The 24768-nt window shown below is 38.6% G+C and overlaps 3 protein-coding genes, 1 pseudogene and 1 gene segment (V, D, J or C); all 5 read left to right on the top strand.

Annotated features, from left to right (window-relative positions):
• Window positions 1-2: 2 nt before the first annotated feature.
• LOC137174614 (uncharacterized) lies at window positions 3-3496 on the top strand. Its single transcript, XM_067580020.1, has 5 exons — window positions 3-2049; window positions 2159-2869; window positions 2990-3115; window positions 3199-3233; window positions 3371-3496. The coding sequence occupies exons 1-5, from the start codon at window positions 1983-1985 to the stop codon at window positions 3488-3490; spliced, it is 1059 nt and encodes a 352-aa protein (XP_067436121.1). The 5' UTR covers window positions 3-1982; the 3' UTR covers window positions 3491-3496.
• Window positions 3486-6592, top strand: LOC137174613 (immunoglobulin kappa light chain-like). The gene is made up of 5 exons (XM_067580019.1): window positions 3486-5088; window positions 5221-5931; window positions 6035-6160; window positions 6243-6286; window positions 6403-6592. The coding sequence occupies exons 1-5, from the start codon at window positions 5034-5036 to the stop codon at window positions 6520-6522; spliced, it is 1056 nt and encodes a 351-aa protein (XP_067436120.1). The 5' UTR covers window positions 3486-5033; the 3' UTR covers window positions 6523-6592.
• Window positions 6593-12373: 5781 nt separating this feature from the next.
• Window positions 12374-14670, top strand: LOC137175154 (uncharacterized). The gene is made up of 6 exons (XM_067580865.1): window positions 12374-12416; window positions 12497-12841; window positions 12940-13287; window positions 14090-14224; window positions 14340-14371; window positions 14476-14670. The coding sequence occupies exons 1-6, from the start codon at window positions 12374-12376 to the stop codon at window positions 14668-14670; spliced, it is 1098 nt and encodes a 365-aa protein (XP_067436966.1).
• Window positions 14671-18491: 3821 nt separating this feature from the next.
• On the top strand, window positions 18492-19094 carry LOC137175153 (immunoglobulin kappa light chain-like; annotated as a pseudogene).
• Window positions 19095-21629: 2535 nt separating this feature from the next.
• Window positions 21630-23254, top strand: LOC137174336 (immunoglobulin kappa chain variable 12-41-like). The segment is given in 3 exon segments: window positions 21630-21855; window positions 21951-22295; window positions 22394-23254. Coding segments are annotated over 3 exon segments (582 nt in total).
• The last annotated feature ends 1514 nt before the right edge of the window (window positions 23255-24768 follow it).

Below are 24768 nucleotides of genomic sequence, written 5' to 3'. Positions count from 1 at the left end.
GTTTAACAAGTACAGGAGCCGCGGAATGGAGTTAGCTTGCCGCTAACTCTACACCAAGGAGTGACCTGGGCCCTCTGCACGACTGGAGTGCTCTCTCCCCAGCAACGCCTGCATCTTTCAGCTTCAGAGCCAAAGCCTTCTCAGCCTGACTCACCCACGGATTCACCAGCTACAAAGCAGGACACCACAAAGCATCTCTTCCTTCATGGACTGGTAACAACTGGGCATAGCCTAGCAACACAGTGAAGCATAGTACGGCTAAGCAAGAATGTTTAACTCAAACAATGTACTGTACGTGTATTGATTTGGTTAAGGTTATACATTGAACTGTTGTTGTGATGTCCTTGTTGCTCATAGTCAGGTTACTGCATAGCCACACCGCTAGGTTAATGTTAGCATGCTTAACACATGTTACATCCAGTAACTAGGCCTTGCATGCAACTAACCTCGTTTTAACCTGGCACCTTTAGCATACACCAATTGGCCTTGAATAGAGAACCACACAGTTAAGAGGTTAAAACCTAGTTTGGCAAACTTTGGTTCAGGCAGCACATGTGGTTCAAGACACCACATGGTCTGGCCTTTTATCTCTGTAGTTCCCTTTATCAGCCAAATTGTCGGCATGCCATGTGCTCAGTCACCAGGTGACTGCAGCCATCTTGCTATTGTCTTCCCTACACACACACACACACACACACACACACACACACACTCACACTTGTATATAGGTACACTTAGCTAGATTAGTATTGTGTGTTGCTTTTACCCTTTTGTTAAATAAATGCTTTTGGATATACCTGTTGTCTGTTTTAATGTTGCACAAGAATGAGTTTTGCCAACCTCTGCTCTGTAAAGAACTCCAAGTCCTTCAACCATAACTAGCTATTGATAGGGTGATTTTGTTTATAGTTATTAAATTAATTATTAATCAAAGTCCCAAATTCATAGATTAGTACACTTTGAGACTGAATTGGCTATCTTTTTCCCTGAGTCCAGGGTGGTGCCCCGTTATTATTAATTCTTATTAATAATTTTATTGATTTTAATAATTAACAATTATCTTTGATAATCATTAATTATTGCTGATAGCCAAACTTGTAGCCACGGCCCAACAAGACTAATAACAGATAGCCGGCACGTGCCTGTCAATTTCGAATGATTCTGATTCACTAACATGCGCACGGTGGTAAGAACAAATTGGCTGGTGCACAAGTCATGAATCCAATGGTAATTTTGAGTGCAAACGTAAGAACATGTCTATGCACATATCAGTGAATGAGGCCCAATGTGTTGTATGAAAGCAGTAAAATTACAACAGTTTTACGTTGGTCTATGGTTTCCAAGTAAGGGAGCCTCAGATCATTTTCAGAGAGGTCTAGCAGGACGACTTGACATTTGCTCCAGATAAGAGAAAACAAAGGTGCTAAGAAAGACATTGCAGAGGCCAGGAGGTCTGGTACAACATATTTGCCTTGAGATTGATACATTTTTTAAGGAAACTGGGTGTTGATTACTCAGAACTTTAAGGTAATAATCCTTAAGATTTTAATTCTGGTTGATCTTTCTACCATGCTTACTGGTAGAAAGCCACCTATTGGATAACGAGCATTTCCAAGCACCAAAAGCCTTTTATCCATATCTTCATGCTCTTTTAGCCTTTTCTCTATTTTTAAAGAAACCAAATATGTTGAGTGAATATGGTCCATTAGTGAGATCAGTATTATATGAGTGAGGATGTCTGTGCTAATTTATATTTTAGTGATTTTATATCTAATGGTAAGTTAAGGAGCCATTATGTTCTTCATATACCTCTTACCAAGTGACTCTTCTCAAGAACCAAATGTGACAGTACAGTTGACAGTGAACATGTGATCAAGTTTCCTAAACAGGACATACAGTCACTTCTGGTTGGCCAATCAAACGCAGTCTTGTCTCTTAAGAGTGAAGAAAAGATCAAGTTTCTTTTCATTTAGCCCGACTATATGAACACGATGAGATCTCCAGTGTTTGTTATCTTTCTGACATGTCTGTTCTTGGGACAGAAAATGGGTGAGTTGTGTTTTTATGAATCCAGTTTGTGTTTTTTAAAATGTATGGTCACTCCTCTATTAATTATGTGTTTATAATGTGAATTTTCTTTGTCTTTCCTTTACTTCAGCTCAGATGACTCATCTGAAATTCTCCTCATCTGTTCGTCAAGACAGAGGTTTTGTATCTGTTAATACTGGGGACAATTTGACTTTGCAATGTTTCTATGAAGGTGATGTTGCAGCAAGGTTTTACTGGTATAAGCAAACTCTAGGACAGAAACCAAGAGTTATCTCTACCTACTACAAGTATGAAAGTAATGGCACTTTTCATGATGAATTGAAGAACAATCCTCGCTTCACACTGGATACTGAAACTGGTAAAAATCACTTGAAGATCACAGATTTGCGCATCTCAGACTCAGCTACTTACTACTGCATAAGTGGCTATTCATACGTGCATGAATTTTTAGAGAGCATTATTGTCAATGTAAAGGATTCAGGTTCGAACATCCAAGCTCTGGTCCATCAGTCGGCATCTGAGAGCATCCAGCCAAGAGGCTCTGTGACTCTGAACTGTACAGTACACACTGGGACCTGTGATGATGGAGAACACAGTGTTTACTGGATCAAAAATTCTCAAGAATCTCAACCAGAAATCTTTTACACACACGGAGGCAGGAATGATCAGTGTGAGAGGAACAGCAAAACACAAACACACACCTGTGTCTACAACTTGCCAATGACGAGTCTGGATCTTTCTCATGCTGGGACCTACTACTGTGCTGTCGCCTCATGTGGACAGATAGTGTTTGGAAACGGGACCAGGCTCGACTTTGAGCGTAAGTAACTTTTTCTAACAAAGGTTGTCCTTTTTTTAATAAGTGCATAACTCTGTATTTAAACTAAAAATAACACAGCTAAAAGCTTTCTACTGTCTTCTGGTGTCTGGCTCTCTGCAGATGAGGTGGATTCTCTTGTCTTGGTGTATTTCTTGAGTGGAGCTTTGACATTCACCACCATCCTGGTTGTTTTATTGGCTTTCTCGGTGTATGTGATCTACAAAAGAAACAGCAGCCAGTGTAAAGGTATAACTGCTATTCTTTGTAGTTGACAGTGTGTATTCACTGAACATGGCATTATAGTAAGCTCACTGTTTAATCTTTCTCAGAGTCTCAGGCGAGATTTTCCACGTCAGATACAGAGGTATGTTCTTTTTCTTTTTTTAGATAAACTATTTTATTACGACTCAACTCTTTTAAGTCCAATTATGTTTTGAGACCTAGCATTTCTTTTTATTTCTCTCAAGTGTTGTGGTTTTCTGTTTTATACTTTATGATCAGGGTCACCAAAATGAAGAAAACATCCATTATGCAGCTCTAGGGGAGCACAAGATCAACAGATCTAGAAGACAGAGGAACAACACCGAGACTGAATGCGTGTACTCAAGTGTAAAGCAGTAGAACTGTACAAGTTTTATATTTGTTGCAGTTTAACAAGAGATGCCTTTATTAGTGTTTTTAGCAAACCCCTAAGACAATGAGGTCATACTTCTAGTAACTATAGGATGAAGCAGCATGAAGTGTTGCATTTCTAACTATTTTAACTACTTTCCATAATTCCCAGAGTTATACTGATTCAACCAGTTATTTTTGAGGATGTACACTCACTGAGCACTTTCTTAGAAACAACTGTGAAATCTAATGCAATCCAATACAAAGGCCCTGCCTACTTTCAAGAAGCTTATACATTTTCAGTTTTAGTTGACATTGTCAGAAAGGTGATAATTCTAATTTATGTTTATTATTGGGGTCATAGTGAGTGGTGGTGTACTGGAGTGTATTAAATTGAAATATGTTCCAAATATTTTGCTCCCCCCATGTATGCTAATGCGTGTCTACACTGGAGGCGTTCAGGCACAGTGTCACCCATGTATAAAATACACCCTAATCTATGTTAAGGGGGCGGACAAAATATTAGGAACACTTTTCAATATAATGCACTCCAGTATACCACCACCCACTACAACCTCAATAATAAACATAATGTAGAATTATCATCTTTCTGACAGTCAACAAAAACTGAAAATATATAAGTTTTGTAAAAGTAGAAATTATGGCAGAGCTGTTGTATTGGATTGCATTAGATTGCACAGGTGTTCCTAATAAAGTGCTCAGTGAGTATACATGTAAAGTCACCACTGAAACAGACCAGAAGTCGTAGTAAACGTGCTGATTTGTGCACCACAAACCCGCACTTGCAAACATCTTTTAATAGTTTCCTTTTGGTCAGCAGTGTTATGATAAAATCTCTCTTTAGCTTTGTAAGATGTGGTTATGTGCACAACTCGGACCATCTGCACTTTTTGTCTCTTTGTATGTGTGGTTTCAATCAGGACGCCTCCACAGTGAGAGCCAACTGATTTTATAGTAGATCAGACTCAATTCTTTGCGACCTTTTGGGGATCAAACTAATATAGTCAACTCAAACTTCATGCTTGAAAAAAAGGAGAATATATAAAGTAAAATAAATAACCATAAAAATAGACGAAATCTCATTAAATGACACTAGACCTGGCTAGTGATTACCATGTTGTATTCTTAGTGTATCTGACAGGTAGTTAATCAATTATTATGCCTGCATGTTATTTGTTTGACATAATGATGATCGATTCATTAACTAAGGTTGAGCAAAACTGAACTCCACTGTACTGTATGTTGTATGTTGCATCTCTAAACTGTAAATGTTGGACTAAACACATCGAATGGACACAAAAAATAAACACGTCTTTGAAGTGAGTGCAGCCCATCAGTGACAGTACAGGCTGTTACGTAAGTGAGGATGTTGGTTGTGGTTATTCATTTTTACTCAACGTGATGTTTTTCAAGAGCCGGCCTTGGCAGAATAAGTGCGAGTGAGCATGTGATCATGGCCAGTCAAACACAGGCTTGTCACTGAAGACAGGAAAAATACTCCACATTACTTTCAACGAAGAAATTTGAAACGATGACATCTCCAAAGGTTGTTTTTTGTTTAACATGTTTGTTCTTAGGGAAAATAGGTGAGTGGTGTTTTTTGTGTATTTTTTAGTCACTCCTCATGTCATTCCTCAATCATTCTTGTCTTCATTGTGATAAACTCTCTATAAATTTAAACTAATTGTGCATTTGCTTTGTCTCTCATTTTGCTTCAGTTCAGATGACTGATATGAAATTATCCTCATCTGTTCAGCAGGAAAGTTGTTTTCTGTCAGTTAATGTTGGTGAGGAGGTAACTTTGCGATGTTTCTATGAAGGCGATGTTGCAGCAAGGCTTTACTGGTATAAACAAACTCTAGGACAGAAACCAAGGCTCATCTCCATCTTCTATAAGTACGAAACAAGTGGCACTTTTCATGATGAATTCAAGAACAATCCTCGCTTCACACTGGATACTAAAAATGGTAAAAATGACTTGGTGATCTCAGATTTACAGATTTCAGACTCAGCTACTTACTACTGTGCAAGTAGCTATACATTTATTTTAGAATTTGAGGAGGGAACTATTGTCAATGTAAAGGATTTAGGTTTGAACATCTTAGCTTCAGTCCATCAGTCAGCATCTGAGAGCATCCGGCCAGGAGGCTCTGTGACTCTGGACTGTACAGTACACACTGGGACCTGTGATGATGGAGAACACAGTGTTTACTGGTTCAAAAACTCTCAAGAATCTCATCCAGGAATCATTTACACACATGGAGGCAGGAATGATCAGTGTGAGAGGAACAGCAACACACAAACACACACCTGTGTCTACAACTTGCCAATGAAGAGTCTGAATCTTTCTCATGCTGGGACCTACTACTGTGCTGTCGCCTCATGTGGACAGATAGTGTTTGGAAACGGGACCAAGCTGGACTTTGCCTGTAAGTAACTATCTAGCCAGAGATTTGTGATGGTTATCTTTTAATCAAACTTAAGAAAAAAAGCTAAAAGCTGTAATGTATCTTGATGTCTGGCTCTCTACAGCTGAGGTGGACTGTCTTGTCTCGGTGAATTTCTGGCGTGGGGTTGCAGCGTTCACCACCATCCTGAATGTTTTACTGGCTTTCTTAATGTGTGTGATGAACAAGAGAAACCACTCTCCTTGTGCAGGTAACTGGTGCTGTTTTTATCTTTAATGTATGTTCACTGAACATGACACAATATTAAGAAGGTTTAAATTCTGTTTTTTCAGATTCTCATACAGGAGTTTCAGCAGCCTCAAAAAGAAATGCAAAGGTATTCTCTTTTTAGACTATTGAATTACTATTCAAATATACAGCTGTTGCACAGCACTTTTTTGTGTGCATAAATGGTTGTGTACCACATTGTGATATACTGTTTCTCATGTCCAGGGTTACCAAGATGGAGATAACCTCTATTACATTGCTTTGATGGAGATCAAGATCAACAGATCAAGAAGCCAGATGGACGACACCTGGAGTGAATGCGTGTACTTTAGTGTAAAGCAGTAGAGCTGGACATGTTTTATCTGTGTCTATGTTTAATCAGACTTTAAAAGGGTCATTTTGCTTTCCCTAAAACAGCAGTTTTGTAAATACTTCATTGTGTTCAATGTAAAGTTTTATCTTACCAATAAACTCTTTAAACAAGAGACGTAACATGAAGTGCAATGATTTACATTATCTCTGTACCAACAGACTGCAATAAACTTACGTCTTTGTTCCTGGTGCTGAAAATAAATTCACAGTGTAATTCACAGTGGAGACGACAAACAGCCTGCAGGCGCATGTACATTGTTTATTAAAACTAAACTTTTATCATTGTCATTACAGAAACAACAGATTTATCAGTACTTGTAGCAAACATGGTGATTTACATCTCTTCTCATTTAAGCTGCTCAGTTGTTTCCTGTTAAAGGGGCCTCACATTGTTCACAGAAAGGGTCTGTGAGGAAGTGACATTTGACTCAGACTAGAGAAAAACTGGTCTGTTCTGGGTCAGAAAGAGACTACAAAGTGAAAAACTCTTGTTGGCTTATGACGTCAAAGCTTGCTGTCTCAGCTGCCAATCACGCTCTGCAAGGTGAGGATGATGAGCCAATCAGTCCTGACAGATGTGGCGGAATGTAGGACAAGTGTTGATAAATCTGCTAAGTCTGCTGTTCCTTCAGTAGTCTCAGTCAGTGCAGCCACACTCGTGTTGTGTGGCTGAAAAACTGATTATTCTGCTCCTGAGATTATTTACTTTGGAAATAAAAATGACACCTGCCAGAGTACTGAGACTGGCTCTGGAGAAGCTACCTGTGTGAAAAACCTTCTCATGAGGAACCTCAGCTCTGATGATGCAGGAACCTACTACCGTGCCGTGACTTCATGTGGAGAAGTACTGTTTGGAAATGGGACCAAGTTGGAGTTTGAGCGTAAGTAACTTTTTAGCAGAAACTGTCTCATCTGATAAAAAAGTTATGGTTACTCCCTCAACAAAGTTAACTGTTAAGCTGCTTTGTGATGTATTTATTGTAAGTTTCCTTCTACAAATGGATGTCACGTCTTCTAATGTCTGGTTCTGCAGATGAGATGGACTTTAATTATGTGATGTATGGCGCTCTGGCATTCATAGCCATCCTGAGTGTTTTATTGGTTTTCTTAGTGTGCATTATCATCAAGAAAAACTGCTGCCACTGTACAGGTAATTTATTGTTGGTATCTATAACATGTATTCACTGAATATAGTATTATATAATGAGAAGGATTTCATTGTTTTTTCAGAGTCTCATGCAGAATCTTCAGCTCCCTCTCCCTCCAGTGCAGAGGTATCTTCTTTTATTCTGTGAACTTTTTTATATCTGTCATGTACCTAATTGTGTTGTACTATTTTTCATTATCAGGGTTACCAAACTGAAGATGAGGTCCATTACACTGCTTCAACGGAGAACAAGATCAACAGATTAAGAAGACAGAGTGGTGACACCTGGAGTGAATGTATCTACTTCAGTATGAAGCAGTAGCTGGGCAGGTTTCATCTCTTTCTTTGTATAACAGGACATTACCCTATTAGTGTAGCTTTCAAATTATACTTGTGCTTGTCCTCAACCATGTTTGTAAACATTTCATCTCATGATCAGTGTAAAGCCTTACCTTGCAAAAAATCCATTAAACACACTTTTTCAAATACAAGTTCTGCTATTGTAGTGATTTCAGCAGTCAGTAATAATGCATGTGCATACTAGCTGAGAGTAGTGTTTTCTGACAAGGTTAAAGGTATTGAGGTCAAGTGCAGGACCTCAATGTATATGTGTGTTTGTGTGCACCCAGTATCTATGAATATTATCTGCCAGTGTTGTAAGAACAATATGATCTGACGGGATGGGGAAAAACTTCTTAGAATAAAGCTAAGAGAGGGTTTTCTTTTTTTTTTTTTTTTTTACATTCAATGCATTATATGAAATCAGTAAGCTGAAAAAAATTCTGTGCCACTCATTTAAAATGCTCTGTGGTTTCCATGTGAGAGGGCCTCTGAGGGGTCTGGGAGGAAGTGACTTTTGTTTTAGAGTATAGAAAAACTTAGGAGTGCTCTGGTTCAATAAAGCACAACAGAGGCCAGGAAGCTTGATACAAGAGAACTGGGATAGGAAATAAGGTGTATAAACAGAGCTTTAATTGAATACAATGAGGGCTGACCACTCACCCCATGAAGGTTGCCTCACCATTAAGTAGACTGGCTTCACTGCAGTATTTCACCACAGATTGCAAAAAGCATGTTACCTTGTTTCAGTAGCGTAGGCAGAAATCACAGTGTGGGTGGGCACAGAGAAAAACAGGTGGGCCTAGACTTTCCAAGACCAATTGGTTCTGAAACACATATGGTAACCAAAATAGGCCATTGCAACTACATTTGCCTGAATGCACCAGTTTAATCATACAAGCCTTATACATCATCGGAGGTAATGTTAAAGAAACCAAGACAAACATTAGCAATATCGCATAGCCTGGCACAGGAGCCACATATTCACACACACACACAGCTCACATATGCAATAGCATCATTAATCAAGCGTATGGATAGAGGTGCACCATACACATGCTCAGTAACTTTAACAATGACACTTTAACATAGCCAGGCACGACAGCTACATAAGCCCCCCCCCCCCCCCCCCCCACACACACACACACCTTGCTGGAGATGACACTTGTTTATAAGTCTTGCTATGTGATTGACCAAAATAAAGTGTTGTTTCGGGAAATTAAATTGACTTTTCCCCTTTTTTCATAGGCAAGTATATGCGGTAAATTTTGACTCATAACAGATGTAACAATAATTGCTTATTTTAACTTTAAATATATTTATATATATATATTTATATTTTTATTGTGGGATATATTTATATATTTGGGGATTTTTTTTGTTTATCTTTATCTTATAATATATGTGCCTGTTCTGGTCATCATGAGCAATAAAATAGATAAATTGTGCCTATTTTAAACTAAAATTGATTTGTACATTGTAAGTTAAATGTGGTCTAAGGCAGTGATTCTCAACTGGTGGGTTGCGACCCAAAAGTAGGTCACGGACCTGTTCTGCGTGGGTCATGGACAGTTGGTCAAAAATAAATAAATAAATAATATTTAATGCACATCTGATGTTGGACTTTGACAGGCATGCGTCAGAGACATGCAGCAGTCTAGCGCCATAGCCATGGTAACCATCATTTGATGGTTAAAGACATTCACTTTAAGTTTGTGTTGATGTTCAGAGGCAAGATGGCAAAGCGCAAATATGACCCATAGTATCTAAAATGTGGATTTTTGTACATTGAGGATAAAAAGGGACAGAAACCCCATTTAAAAGGTAGATTTTAAATGCACACAGGTTTAAGGTGCTTGGCTGTTCATGAGTTTTATGGCTTGGGAAAGAAGCTAATGTACATTCTGGCTGTTTTAGCTTTGATGGAGCGATATAAGTGTATAAGTGAAAATATCTAATTTTGTGGCCTTATTTATTTTGTGCATTTTTGATATTTATTTTAGTGTACATGCAGTTGTCATGGTCCTCCTCAGTTTCTTAATAATGTGCTCTGAAATGCACTTTGTACATGTAAATATGAGGCACCATTTGTGCTATGTTTATATATATGTATATATATATATATATTTCCCCATCAAGGGCTGAATTAGCAGCTACGTACCTGTCGTTGGTTGGCACTTGTAGAGGAAGAACTGGCGCAGGATTAGTCTCTTCCTCCTCCTCCTCATGTCTTTTTGTGACAAATTTAAGCAAACTGCTTTGTTTCACCATACAAAGCAGTTACATTAAATCACTACATTACATTTTAAGCAGCTAGCTAGTGGAAATTAGGCTTCTCTGTGCAATGCACAGGATGCTCACAGACTTTTTCTGTTTTGTGTTGAACTTTTTGAGGGACTTTCTGGCATTTGGGTTGCCTTTATTGGTTGGACTGTGCTTATTGTGTTTTCGGTTTTCTGGTTTCCCTGTGTTTTCTCCTCCTGTGTTCATGTGTCTTCCTCACATCTGCCCTGTATCAGTCTCGTCAGCCCTGTCCTGCTGCCTGTGTTTCCCTCCGCCAATCACTCCCAGCCTGCCCTTGTGTCTAGTCACGTGTTCCCCATTCCCTGATGAGTTTAGTTTGTATTTAAGGTCTGGTTTTCAGTTGAGTCTTTGTTAGATCGTCTGTTCTGTCTTGTCAAGTCGTTCTGTTTGGTTCTGTTTTGTCCTGTGCTGTCCTTGACCACCGCAAGAATAAAGAAGTTTTTCGTCAACCCTGCAACCCTACTTTTCAATCTCTGCATTTGGGTCTATTCCTGTTACACTCCCACATGACAGTTGGTCGATATGCTCTCATCTAACCAAATTGTCATTGGTCAAATGATCGCTGTTACTTTCATAAGAGAAAAGTGTTACATCAGTAGCCTTCCAGGATTAATCCATTATTTCCTGCGGTGGGAGGGACAGACTAACAAATTACCTGTGAAAACGGGTATTGCGGCAGTGAACTTGCCCAACCTAATGGAGACTGCTAGGTTTAACTGTACTCAACGTTTACTGAGCATTTACTGAATGTTTTGAATGTTTACTGAATCAGTGTTTCTCCTATAATTATAACAATGAGAACTCCCGCTAGGCCAAAAAAAAATTTTTAATGCCAAAAATAACGCCAAATATCCATTCATTCAGAAATCAAGCCTTTGGGAGCCTCAGTGCACCACTGTTCCAATACATGAGTCAACCTCTGTGCTGTTGCCTGAGATACTCTTGGTAGCGTAGCTCCATTAAGGAATAGGACACTGCTTAATATGTGTGCATAGCAGGTGGGAAACAGCAAGCAGCTAAAAAGTGACGGTGAATGCGAGCGCAGCAGAGGAAAATGTTAATAGTAAGTTATCAGTCTGGCAGTAAATGTACAGTACAGACTACAGTGTGTCAGTTAATAAATGCTGCAGCTTCTCAAGACCAAGAAAAGTCACGACTGTTATTTCCCCAACTGCTGGAAAAGTGAAGGGGGTTAGCTCCAAAGTTAGCAAAAATGGGTTAGCCCCCCCCACGACTAATCGATTAGTTGAAGATTATGTACGATTTCAGTCAACTAAGATTTTCTGTGGTTGACTACAGCCCTAGTTTTAATTTTATTGGTCGCATAGTCACATTTCAAATTGAAATAGTATTCACTGACTGCTATGATCTGGCAAGAAAGGAAGCCTTCTCATTGGGTGGGCCTGAGTGCCAAGTGGGTGGGCCCAGGCCTACCCACAGCTACACGCCAACCTTGTTTACCTCTGATGGAATCTTGTCATGTAGATAGTTTCATGTTTTGAGATGTTTGTCTCTGAGATTTCTGCCTCCACACAATATAATGAGAGTGACAGGAGTTTAGTTTGTGGTGCCTACAGTGTTGTTTTAAAAATTCAGCAGAAACATGCCTTTCCAGGAATAGGGTCTCTGTGTTTTTTTAGTTTATGTTGTAGCTCATCACTTGGCTAACCTTGTTTAGGTTGGTGAAACCAAGTACCATAATACAGCTGCTGTTACATAAAGGGTTTCAATTCATGTAGTGCTTTGAGGTTCACTGTCTATGAAATGTAGACTCTTATCATCTGTACACAGAGAGCAAGTTAAGTGACAGTATGACAGCAAATCTTCAAACAATTTATAACTCTGCAGACAGTGACACTTCATAACAGTCCATGATGAAGGGTTTTTTTGCTTCACTGTGAACCAGCCAATCATGCTCTGCAAGGTGAGGATGATGAGTCAGTCAGATCTGACAGATGTGGTGGAATCTAGGACAAGTCAGTGTTGATAAATCTGGTAAGTCTGCTGTTCCTTCAGTAGGCTGAAGCTGACAAGATGATGATGTACTCTGTAAATGTTTTCCTGCTCTGCTCTTTGTGTAAGTAACAAATATCCACTTGTGGAATGTTTTCATGAGAGTCTTCACACACAGAGCTGATGATATTCTGTTTATTTCAGGTGTGGTGCAGTTAAGTGAAATCTCTCAGCCTGTTTCTTTCCAGACAGTGAAGCTCGGAGACTCAGCTACTATTGAATGTCACATAAAGAGTGAAATGAAAAAAAGAGTGTGGTACAAACTGACTACAGGGAAGAGACTGCAGCTTGTGACAGCATTTGATTCTCACTACTATCGTAATGTCTTTGCTGATGAATTTCGTCACCATTATTCAGTCAAATTTAACAGCATCAGCAGTAATCTGAGCATATCTGCAACAAAGTGGGAAGATGTTGGCACATACTACTGTGGAGTGATGAATTTAAATGATGTTCAGTTTGGACCAGGAACCTTTTTGATGCTGAAAGGTATTTATTCTCTGTACTTTATCACAGAAGCAGCGATAAATTCAGCTGAATGTGAACATAACACAAATTATCACAGTTGATTTGGTTTCTTTCTTAAGGTGCAAAGATGATCAGTGACTCTGTCGTCCAGCAAGCAGAGTCTCAGTCAGTGCAGCCAGGACACTCTGTGACTCTCAGCTGTTCTGTTCACACTGACCGCTGTGCAGCAGAACACACTCGCGTCTTGTGGCTGAAAAACTCTGATTATTCTGCTCTTGAGATGATTTACTCCTCTGGAAATAAAAATGACACCTGCCAGAGTACTGAGACTGGCTCTGGAGAAGCTACCTGTGTGTACAACCTTCTCATGAGGAACCTCAGCTCTGATGATGCAGGAACCTACTACTGTGCCGTGACTTCATGTGGAGAAGTACTGTTTGGAAATGGGACCAGGATTAATATTAACAGTAAGAGAACAGTTATATAAGAGTAGAGTCTTTGTCCAAAATGTGAAATAGTAAATAACATGTATAAGTGTTTTTCAGTTCACATTTGTGGAATTGACAGTGCTTTGAGCCCCACAAACAAATTCACTTACACTGTATTCAACCCTACAGCCAGATGAGAAACCCAATATTGGGTGGTTCTGCAAAACTACCAGAGTACGTCTGCACTTTCAATGCCAACTTTTTTTCGATGTCCAACTCCAATTTTTGCTTTCTACAATGTCTGTGTATGACAACTACAATATAGTTAACATTAGGGAAAGATGGTTATGGTTTGGTTAGGGTTATGCAACTAAAACATGTGGTTAAGATTAAGAAAAGATTGTGGTTTCAGTTCACAAAAAAGAAAAATGTTAAATGTAGTTGTGTGACAGAATGCGAACGATGGTCTCCTGCATGACAGTCACCAAATCTTTACTTTCCTCCTCACTACATAAGGGCACACTACTTCCTGCACCAACAATGAGAGTTGGCATTGAACATTAATCATGAGCTGCAGGATCATCCAATATGAATATTACAGGGATTTTTTTGTGCGTCACTTGGGTGAACTGACCATTAAAATATCATATACTGCCCAATACAGTGACTGGCCAACCATGGAAGGTATTCTACTTTAATTTGGTCCAATCAGTTGTGATTATATGTCCAAATGTAATACATAATACATATGTTTCTTTGTCAAATAGTGAATATTGCACTGGCAGTTATTTGTATATAAAAATCTAAATTAAGCACTTTTGTTATCATCTTCTGTTAAAAGGGGACACAGCCATCACCAAACCAGCTGAACTGAGTCCAACTGTTATTGTGCTGTTGCTGTCAAACGTCAGTCTTGGGATTGTGACTTTTATTCTTATATGGGCACTTTGCAGAAGTCGGAGGAAAGATCCCACAGGTATTTTAGACGATGCATTGTATTGATCAGCTGTATATCTGCAGCGGAATCAAATCCACATTGTGTTACATTCGGCTGTAACTGGAATTGACAGTAATTATCTTTGTTTCTTTAGAGGCTAATGATGGATCTTCTGAAGGCAATCAGGTACGAGCACTAACAGAGTAATATGTTAGCTACATATAATCTTTCTGTTTGATTTGCACGACATCTTTCTGAGTCTTCATTTTTGGAAATTTTGTTTCAAACAGACTTGTCAGGCAGTTATATATGCATCTGTGTGTTCGGCACCCAGAAGCCTCTCCTCCAGGCGAGCTACAGTGAAATACAGTGGAGACTCTGTAGTTTACTCTGACATCAGGTACAACAGAACCAAGACGTTTCATCTGGAGAAGGCGGACAAACCAGAGAGAATGAAGACTAAAGAGATCCTTGCTATTATATAACATGTTATTCCTCTCATGCCTTTTTATTAAAAAAAGTTTAAAATATGACCAAAGAGCTCTTTATTGTGTTATTGTGAAATATGAACAGGTCAGTACTTTGTCATGACTGTGATTAAAGCAATGATTACTCGATTCATCGTTTAACAGAAAATTAATCAGTATCTATTTCGATAATCGGTTAATTGTTTATAATTTTTTAAAGGAAAAATGATAAAAAAAAGAAAAAATTTACTGGTTGGCGCCTCTTCTCAGATGTGAGGATTTTTGTCATACATGATAGTAAACTGAATACCTTTGGATTTTGGACTGTTGATTGAACAAAACAAGACATTTGACAATGTCACTTTGGACTCTAAGAAATTATGACAAGCATTTTTCATTTTTCCATTACATATTAAATAATGCAAATCGTTAATTGCAGGCCTGGTTCAGTTATCAAAACTTGGGTCTTGCATGAATCCAGTGACTGCTGCATTAAGGCCACAAACATTCTCCACACAGGTGTATAAACACAAATTGCCGGGCACAGCCGCCACAAACATGCAACCCTGGTGAACATACTCTAGGTGCAGGAGGTGATCCATCTCCGTTGTCAAGGAGGCGATATAGGCTGGTTAAAGCTAATCAGAGCATTTCCATGACCACAGTAGTAAACAAACAAACACTGAAGAAAGAAAAAGCACAGAAAATGTGATGTGCTAACTTTGAATAGCTCATTGTTTTGAGTGGGAGAGGTCTGCCTTCTCTTGTTGTTTCATGCTATAGTGACTCTAGCTGCAACACTCAAACTGCAGCTTATGCAAGCATTTTGTTACTCCAGAACGCAACAGCAAGAAGCAAGCATGAAATCAGTCTTGTGTAGTTCAAAACTTTGCATTCATGTACTTGCATGGAGCATGTTTCAGGTCCAAGGCTGCTAATACGACTCGGTGACTGTCACTACAAAAGTCAAAAGTCAGTGAAAGACAGAATGAAATTAAATTACCTTTGAACAATGAATTTTGAAAAACTCAACAGCAAAAACAGTGTTGTTGTCACTCAGAATAATCCATGGACCTCACTGTGAGCACTTTTCATGGGGACTATTTCTTTGGTATAAAGTCGTTCCAATAAAAAGGTCAGCGAGGTATATGGATTATCAGAAGTCATTCTGGCCTTTTAATATGCAGCAGTAGGCAAAACAAAATAAAAGCTAATGATTATGACAGCAGGAAAAAAGTTTGTGGTGATGCATGATTAACATTAGCTAGTTACAACGTTACAATGCTCATCCACAAATAACTAAAAGAATAATATTCAGCATTTTGCATTGCAGAGGGAAAAAAGAGAGCACAGCTTCTCTCTGTCATTTCCACTAGAAGCTGTAACCCTCACAAAATACATGAAACAGAAAAGGCAAAATGTACAACACAAACTAGTCTATGGAAAACTACCCCCTGTTAAAGTAAGCTGTGATATGCAGCATTAGATACAGACAGTACACAAAGCATGCTAAAAAATCCCCTCTGACCTATTAATAGATTCTTCTGACCAGAAACATAAGTGCAGGTAGTACCTTTCAAACTAGCCAGCTCTCTGCATTTCACTCTTGTTTTGACTTTTGTGACTAAGGCGTGAACTACTGTGAGGATGTTTCCACTGGTGGAAACATAACCCCTAGCTTGAACACAGGAAGACTGGCCTGTGGTCTCTAAACCACAGCGTATACAAGCTGAGACAAATGGCAAGAGTAAAAAGCCATTTTGAAAGGCCACTGGCTGAAATGAGGGTCATGTTTCAAATGCAGATAACATGCTGCAACACAAAAGGACTGAATGGTTAACATTGTAAAAGTGAGAGTAGAGTATCATCTTATGTTAACTGAAGTTCTCCTCAGAGTGAAGCTTTCTCTAATTGACCATGACAACACCTAACACTTATTGTTTTAGTTCCTAGTATGTATTATAAAGTGTGGAACAACTCAGCTATTATATTGTCTCCAGGTTCAGTAAGTGGTAGGAACCTTCAGAGAGTTCACACAGAAAAAACACTCAAGTGTTACATCAACAGTCATCTGTCAACAAATCAGCATGGTCTCTTTGCAGGGTTTTCTAATCATTAGGTCAGCTGACAGTTTTGTTATTAATCACAAATTGGACAAGTTTATCTTTGTGTATTTTTTTAATCTTAGTTGTTCTTTTTCATTTGACTGAGTCAAATCATGCGTACATATACAGTAAACCCTGGTGTGTAACATAGCTTGAAGATGGAGTTCTTATAGTGGTCAGCAGAGTTAAGATGTTGAATGTGATCTTGAGGTCTTTCATTTGTTACCAAAATGTATAACACTTAAGTTTACTTTCTTGGTATGTTGGACTAGTTGGAACAGTGATGTCAGTGATTAATTGGTTATTGGTTAATTTCCATTAATAAATTAATGGAAATTAAAAATATATTCACTGACAACGTAGAAGATTAGGGACGTGCAGTGTAACTGTCAGAAAAGATACTGTAGATTTGTTGTAGTACCCAGTTGCACCACTCCATGGTGCCTCTTACTGTTGAATAAGATGATGTTACAGGTGTGTTTTCTGACCACCTGTCAGGACCACACAAATTGTAAAAATCCCCACATTATTATTATATATAAACTCCTCTCATGCACACTATTGGTAGATGCTACAATTTACCAATGCTCTCTAAACGCCGGAGATGCAGGCTATCGGTAGATGCTATAATTTACCCATTTCCATGAATGCCTCACATGCGGGCTATCAGTAGATGCTACAATTTACCGATGCTTCCTAAACGCCTCACATGCAGAATATCTGGAGACTACAATTTTGAGTTGAGCTGAAGTTGATCAGATGAACTGTAGTGCCCGTTCAAAACATGCGTGAGACATCATGCACTATGTCTTGAACATACATACAAAGTTCCTGCATGTGAGTAATGGGAATAGAGCTTAACTCTAAACTTTTCCAATTCCTTCTCTATCGTAGTTTTAGTCACTATGGATGTAAACCCACCCCCGACCACAATGTGGGTTGCAATGGCAGAGTGGCACTGTATTTAAGCTTGTTGACTCCATGGGCAGAAGAAGAAGCAAATCAATGTTATCAACATTATTTATGGTGTATTTTTATATACTTCTCAAGAACCACTCATCCAGACAACTTCACACATCGACATTGCACTTCCTCATTTCCCCAGCAATCCACCTGCCAGGTATGAAGTAAATCGGATGAACGGTCCTCGAGATATGGAATTCACAAACCCACATACATATGGACAGACAGACAGACAGACAGATGTATGTTATGTATAAACTACACAAGTCTTTTCTTTTCCAGTAATTCTTTGTAAATATAATTTGAGGCTGAAGAGTCATGTTGTTGCTGATAAAGCTCTTCTCAAGGACCAAAATTATCAGGGCAAGGGGCACTGAGCACTCTTTCCAAACTAGAACTTCTGATTGGCCAATCAAACACAGTCATCTCTCTGAAGAGCTGAGAACGTTAAGAGATTCAATTCATTTATCACAGCATTTGAAGCACGATGACACCTCCATACTTTGCTTTGTCTGTTTGTGGTGAATTCAGGTAAGTTGTGATTTGCCTTTTTGCTTTTAAGTGTAACCATATGATTGTAACATATTTTTATGCATTCTGCAATACAAATAATTACATACTAGCATTAAATGACTTGTGTATTTCCTTTGTCTCTTCACTTTCTCCTCAGCTCATATGACATCTTTAAAACAACCATCTACACGTTTTGAACCAGCTAATGTTGGGGAACATGTGACTTTGCAATGCTTTTGTCGAGATAACGTTGGAGTGATGCTTTACTGGTATAAGCAAACTCCGGGACAGAAACCAAAGCTGGTGACTACGTTCTACAGGCATAACAAAGTTAACTCTTTTCATGATGAATTCAAGGACAATCCACGTTTCTCATTGGATATTGAAAACAATACCCATCACCTGATGATCTCAGGTTTGCGCATTTCAGACTCAGCTACTTACTACTGCGTCAGTAGCAATTTATATGACTTTGAATTTGTAGAGGGCACTACTCTCAATGTAAAGGGTTCAGGTTTGAACATCCAAGCTTCGGTCCATCAGTCGGCATCTGAGAGCATCCAGCCAGGAGGCTCTGTGAGTCTGAACTGTACAGTACACACTGGGACCTGTGATGATGGAGAGTTTTTGAACCAGTGTTTACTGGTTCAAAAACTCTCAAGAATCTCATCCAGGAATCATTTACACACATGGAGGCAGGAATGATCAGTGTGAGAGGAACAACAACACACAATCACACACCTGTGTCTACCAATGAAGAGTCTGAATCTTTCTCATGCTGGGACTTACTACTGTGCTGTCGCCTCATGTGGACAGATACTGTTTGGAAATAAGACCAAGCTGGACTTTGAGCGTAAATAACAATCAAGAAGAGGTCGTCTCATTTGTTAAATAGAGAGAACTCCTTAAAGAATAGGTCCAGATTTTCTATCTTAATACAATACTCACATGCCAGTAAGAATGAACGGTTGCTATAATTATTCCTTCTGTCTTTATCAACCATGAAGCACCTGCTTCCTAAAGCAACACCACTGTAAGAGATGGAGAATAAAATCAACAGTCTTTGTTGTGCACAAATATGCTTTCAAAGTTCAGCCAAAGTTAATATGAGGCTTCAATGTTTCAGAATTTAAACAAATCAAGTTGGTATCTTCATCTTGGCAGTTAAATACAGGTTTATCACTGGCAACAAATATACATTTGACTGCCAAGAAGTATCCATTCACCACAGCTAAGCAAGGGATGCTTTTTGTGGTGATTCAATCACAAAAAAAGACTAACGCTGGAAGATAAACGGGTTGAGGATCAACAACTCTTTAAACTGGCATGTGAGTATTGCATATGGAAGATAAACACTTGTTTTGACTAACTCAGACTGCTGAGAGCCTCATATTAGCATCACCTGAACTTAAGAATGAATTTTTACACAGGTCAAAGAACTGTGGATTTGGCCCCCTTTACTTACACTGAAATCTTTTTGTGGCCTGTATGGAGAGGTGGACTATTTACAACCCTTTTATTGTACATACTATATGGGCATGTCAGTTCTGTTTTAAGGTAGACTTGAAAAGCTCCAGACCATTATGATATACATGAGAAAAAAAGCTAAAAGCTCTGTAATGTCTACAGATGAGGTGGACCTTCTTCCCTTGGTGCATTTCTTGAGTGGAGCTTTGGTGTTCACCACTGTCCTGGTTGTTTTACCGGCTCTCACAGTGTGCATAATGAAGAGAAACTGCCAATGTAAAGGTACTTGTAATATTAATGAAGTACTGAGGTAATGAGGACACATTTCATTTGAATAAAACTGACTTTTTATTTCATGTGTCACAACCAGACTCAACATTTTCAGCGACGTCTACTCCTAATGCAGAGGTAAGCACCATGTTCTATTGAACAATTAAGAATTTTTAACAGCACAGCAACATCTTTATTTTTCTTTCTCTGCTAGCCTTTGTTGCTGCTGTTGGTCAGCTTTGGTTGTTAGTAGTTTTAATTGGTTGTTATGCTCTGTTAATTAGTGCACACAAATTATTTATTTGAGTGCATGATGTAGTTTGTTTCACCATGACAGGTTCTTACACATGCCTTGTGAGCTATATGTTATATTATAGTAATTAACCATATATTTTGTTAACAGTTGCCTTCATTATGCTGCTTTAAGGGATCACAAGGCCAAAAGATCAAGAAGACAGCAGGACGACCGCTGGTGTGAATGTGTGTACTCCACTGTAAAGCAGTAGAGCCAACATGTTTCATCTGTACTTTGATTCTGTGTACAAAGACAACTGTTTATCAGGGTAACGTGAGTTCTCCTGAAACACAAACACTTCTGTCAAAATGATTTCACTTACATTTCATCAAATACTTTGAAAGTCTGCAATGAACTGAGCTCTTTCATAAACAAAACACCTGTCTTCTGTCAGAAGGTTTCTTAGAAGTGATGTGAGTTGTGAAACTTACATCTTGCCTTACAACTTGCTGATTTCCACTGTTACTGTACTCTTCGTTGCCAAATTTAAAAGAAGTACACTCACACCTCTGAGGTGTTCGTGGGTTAGCTATTCGAATAGTTTCCGCATTTCTAACCAGCCCTGCATCTTTGACATCACATGTAAAATACGCAAGTCTAAAGGCATCACAGAACATTCTTTGAAGGTTGTTTGTTGTACATGTTGCCACAAAAACAGAGGTGTAAGAGGCTTTTTGTAACTTCTTTGCAGTTGATAGTAAAGAGAAGAGATCTCAAACTCTCTCATGTCTTCTTTGTCTCTGTGGTTTCAAGTAGGATGTCTCTGAAGTTGGTTTGTTACCTGTGCTGCCAGTCAGGTGACTATTATATTTAGTCACGTAATCAAGAAATAACACCAGGGCTCATGAGACCGGGAGTGAAAAGTACTGATTTATAATGTTACTACATTTTCTGTATCTCTGACATGCAGATTGAAAAATAAATCTTCATCTTTAAATTGTTTGTTTTGTCCAACCAATGGTCCAAAACCCAAAAATATTAGCAAAAGGATCAACAAATGGTATTTTATGTTAATCACCTAATCTACTAATCAGTTTTTTAACAGACAGTTACAACTGGTTGCATGGAGTTTAAAGGCTGTAGGTGTTTACCAGGAAGGGAGGGTCTAAACAAAAGATGCTATTGAGTTGCATTATGAGAAGTGTTGGATCAAGTGTTTTTGAAGCTTGACCATAGTTGGGACTAAAAGACCATGGTTCCTAGTCCCTTCTTTACATAGATATCAGTATGAACAGGACACGGTTTCTTGCCACCTCTTCCCCTTCCTGTTAAACTGTATATTTACAAGAAGAGAAAGAGCTGAGCCTACAGCCAGTATACCTTCTGTGTTTCTGCCATAAAGGCATCCAGCAGAGTTCCTGTAGCATTCAGTGTACATATTGGATTTATTAAGCAGCCAATCAGGTAAACCAAGATGAATATGATGAACCAATCAGAAACCTGACAGATGTGACATGGATGTGTCCTGCATGGTGAATCTGTTTAGACTGCTGCCACTGTCACAAGTCAGAACTGCTGTGGAGAAGATGGAGCCACCAGCAGAGAAGTTGTTGCTGAGCCTGCTAAATGTTTTACTGCTCTGGTCTGTGTGTAAGTAACAAAAAAATCTACTTGTGAGATTGTTTTATGTGCGCACAAAAGTGACTGTAATTTAGACACATTCATGTTTATTTGATTTGTTTTAGGTGAGGCACAGCTAAGTGACGTCTTTCAACCTGTTCCTTTCCAATCAGAAGCACTTGGAGAAGCAGTTTCTATTACATGTCGCATTCATAGTTCTGTAAGAACCAGAGTGTGGTACAAACTGACGACTAGCAGGAGACTACAGCTAGTGGCCTCAACCGGTACTTTTTATAATCAGACAACATTTGGCGACCAATTTCATCACTTTTATTCTGTAAAATCTGACAGCATCAGCAGTCATCTGAGCATATCTGCAACAAAGTGGGAAGATGTTGGCACATACTACTGTGGAGTGATCAATTTAAACAAGGTTCAGTTTGGACAAGGAACCTTTTTGAGGCTGAAAGGTATTTATTCTATGTACTTTATCACAGAAGCAGTGATAAATTCAGCTGAATGTGAACATAATGTAAATGATCACAGTTGATTTGGTTTCTTTCTTAAGGTGCAAAGATGATCAGTGACTCTGTCGTCCAGCAACCAGAGTCTCAGTCAGTGCAGCCAGGACACTCTGTGACTCTCAGCTGTTCTGTTCACAGTAACTAGCAATGATAATAGCTGTCCCTTTTTTCAGCACTATCCAGATCCCACGATGGATCCCCTGAAGGCAATCAGGTGATACATTTTCTTTAATATAATTCACAGTGTGTGCCTCAGTCACCAGCACCCAGTGACAGATATTAACGTAATGGATATATTTGTCTCTGTGTCCAAACTGTCTGAACAAGTCTACAATATTTGCATTTGGAGGTGCAGTCATCTATGCAGCTGTGCGTTCAGCTCCCAGAAGCTCCTCCTGCAGGCCAACTGCAGTTAAACACAGTAGAGACTCTGTAGTTTATACTGATGTCTCATACTGTCAACAGCAAGTATAGACAAGGGGTGAAAGAATGGAGAATGAAGAATGAAAACTGGATTTCCTGTTATTGTGGTCTGTCAAGGCTGTATAACACATTCACAGGACATCATTTTAAAGAACAGAGTGTGTCAAGTATTCTCCCTCACTGAGGCACCAATATAAACCTTTCCTACATCTGATTGGATGAACACTGCAATCACTTTGCTAGAATTAGTGCTTGCTTCCAGCTTTCAAACAGAAAACATATGGTGGTTTCTCCTGTATTATTTTCATAAATTTAAATTTATTTTTCAGAAATTGCTTTTTGACCAAAAATTGGTTGAAAATAAACCATGCAACTGCAGAATCAGATTAGTTTAGAGACTGCATTTTTGTATTCTTGAGTTTAAATTCTTAAATTTAACTTAAAGGAGACCTGTGTGATTTGAAAGAAGTTGACATTTAATGTGTTTTTTGTGTCTTTACATGTAAATTTAAAATAAATCATTTATTTTTCAAACACAACTGAGCTTGGTCTTTTAACATATTTTTGCATGATAAATAAAAAGTAACTAGTTACCATATTTTAAAATATTTTCAATACAATTAAAAACAAAAAAATTACAGTTAGAAAAATATAAAGAGAGGCTATTTTAAAGTCAGAGACTTATGCAGTAACACAAACTGTCACTTAGGGTCTCAGCATACAGTCCAGTGCCAAATGAGTAAAAGATGCTGCACAGGGATGAACAACATAAGGAGTGAAGCAGAGTCATTACTGGGTTGGCTGAATTTAATAGTGATGAGACAAGTACTGCATTTGTCATCAGAGAAATACTAAAAATCTTTGTTTTATTAATACAGAGAACTGTCAGCTGACACAGTATGCAAGGGCTCGACCAAACTATTGTGTCCCTCGCAGGTTGAGCATTAGTAATATATGTAAGCAAAGTTATATTTAATAGATGAAATGTTCATCAATAAAACTAAAGACAACCTGCAAAATATTGGGACACATTTTGTTTAATTAATTTTTTGTTAATTTATTATACTGTACAGCAGTGTTATTCATAACCACATATAGCTACACCAGCCCCAAAGTGACACCTAACACAGCCACTGATGATGCACTGTAGATTGCTCACCTCCAACCACAAAAATACCAGGAAAATACTAAAGGTGTGATACTATACCCCACTCCACATCCATGTTATCTATCAAAGCTTAAAGACACAGTAAAATGGCAGTTAGAGTATCTCTAGGTTCCTTTCTATGACCTACATCTGAGGCTGTAGAGGACTGCTGGAGATGCAGGAGATGTAGAATACAGGAGAAATAAATATATTAGATTGAAACCACACATTTGCAAATGTTGCTTTTAAGTAGGATCAGGTAGAGTGATTCTATTGTAGACTATTTGTTCTTCTCACTCTTTACTCTTATTCTGTCTTCTGTACATTTTTTGCCGCATTTCAACTGCTGCATACTTTGTGCTATAAAAACCATTCAACTGTCAATCTGTGCAACTCATTCAGCAGATGTGTGCTTGTATTTTTCTGAAATGTAACATGTTTCAGCGATTTTATATAATTTTTTAAAACATTAAAATTTATAATGGCAGTCTATGGGACGAAGTTGTGAGCCCCACTTAGGGCAGAACTCAGTAGAGTTGAAGGATGAAGGAGTCCAGGTGATGTCAATCTGCTTAATGAGCTGAGCTGAACTGCTTTTTTGTCAATTTCATGCAATTGACAGGCTAAATACCAGAATCTGGCCTGACATTACTGTGTGACATGTTAGTTCAGTGTATAGCATTGAGCTTACAAACATGAGGCTATAGGTTCAATTCCACCCATTGCTGATTTTAATCTTGGTAGATTTTTCAATAGTGTTCAGCTTCCAGTTATGCAATCTAAATTCGCTTTCAGCAATCACACGCAATTTCTACAGAAATCGCATTTTCTAGTTATTGATTAGCATAA

Source organism: Thunnus thynnus, chromosome 22, assembly GCF_963924715.1.
Source record: "Thunnus thynnus chromosome 22, fThuThy2.1, whole genome shotgun sequence".
NCBI classification, from domain to species: domain Eukaryota; kingdom Metazoa; phylum Chordata; class Actinopteri; order Scombriformes; family Scombridae; genus Thunnus; species Thunnus thynnus.
Note: the sequence above shows the minus strand (reverse complement) of the source record. Positions and strands in the feature narration are given on the sequence as shown.

Coding starts and splice junctions, on each gene's coding strand:
- LOC137174613 (XM_067580019.1), top strand. CDS start 5,034: ATGACATCTCCAAAGGTTGTTTTTTGTTTAACATGTTTGTTCTTAGGG. Junction 5,089..5,220: donor TTTGTTCTTAGGGAAAATAG/GTGAGTGGTGTT, acceptor ATTTTGCTTCAG/TTCAGATGACTGATATGAAA. Junction 6,287..6,402: donor CCTCAAAAAGAAATGCAAAG/GTATTCTCTTTT, acceptor TCTCATGTCCAG/GGTTACCAAGATGGAGATAA.
- LOC137174614 (XM_067580020.1), top strand. CDS start 1,983: ATGAACACGATGAGATCTCCAGTGTTTGTTATCTTTCTGACATGTCTG. Junction 2,870..2,989: donor GACCAGGCTCGACTTTGAGC/GTAAGTAACTTT, acceptor GGCTCTCTGCAG/ATGAGGTGGATTCTCTTGTC. Junction 3,234..3,370: donor TTTCCACGTCAGATACAGAG/GTATGTTCTTTT, acceptor CTTTATGATCAG/GGTCACCAAAATGAAGAAAA.
- LOC137175154 (XM_067580865.1), top strand. CDS start 12,374: ATGATGATGTACTCTGTAAATGTTTTCCTGCTCTGCTCTTTGT. Junction 13,288..14,089: donor GACCAGGATTAATATTAACA/GTAAGAGAACAG, acceptor TTCTGTTAAAAG/GGGACACAGCCATCACCAAA. Junction 14,372..14,475: donor GATCTTCTGAAGGCAATCAG/GTACGAGCACTA, acceptor TGTTTCAAACAG/ACTTGTCAGGCAGTTATATA.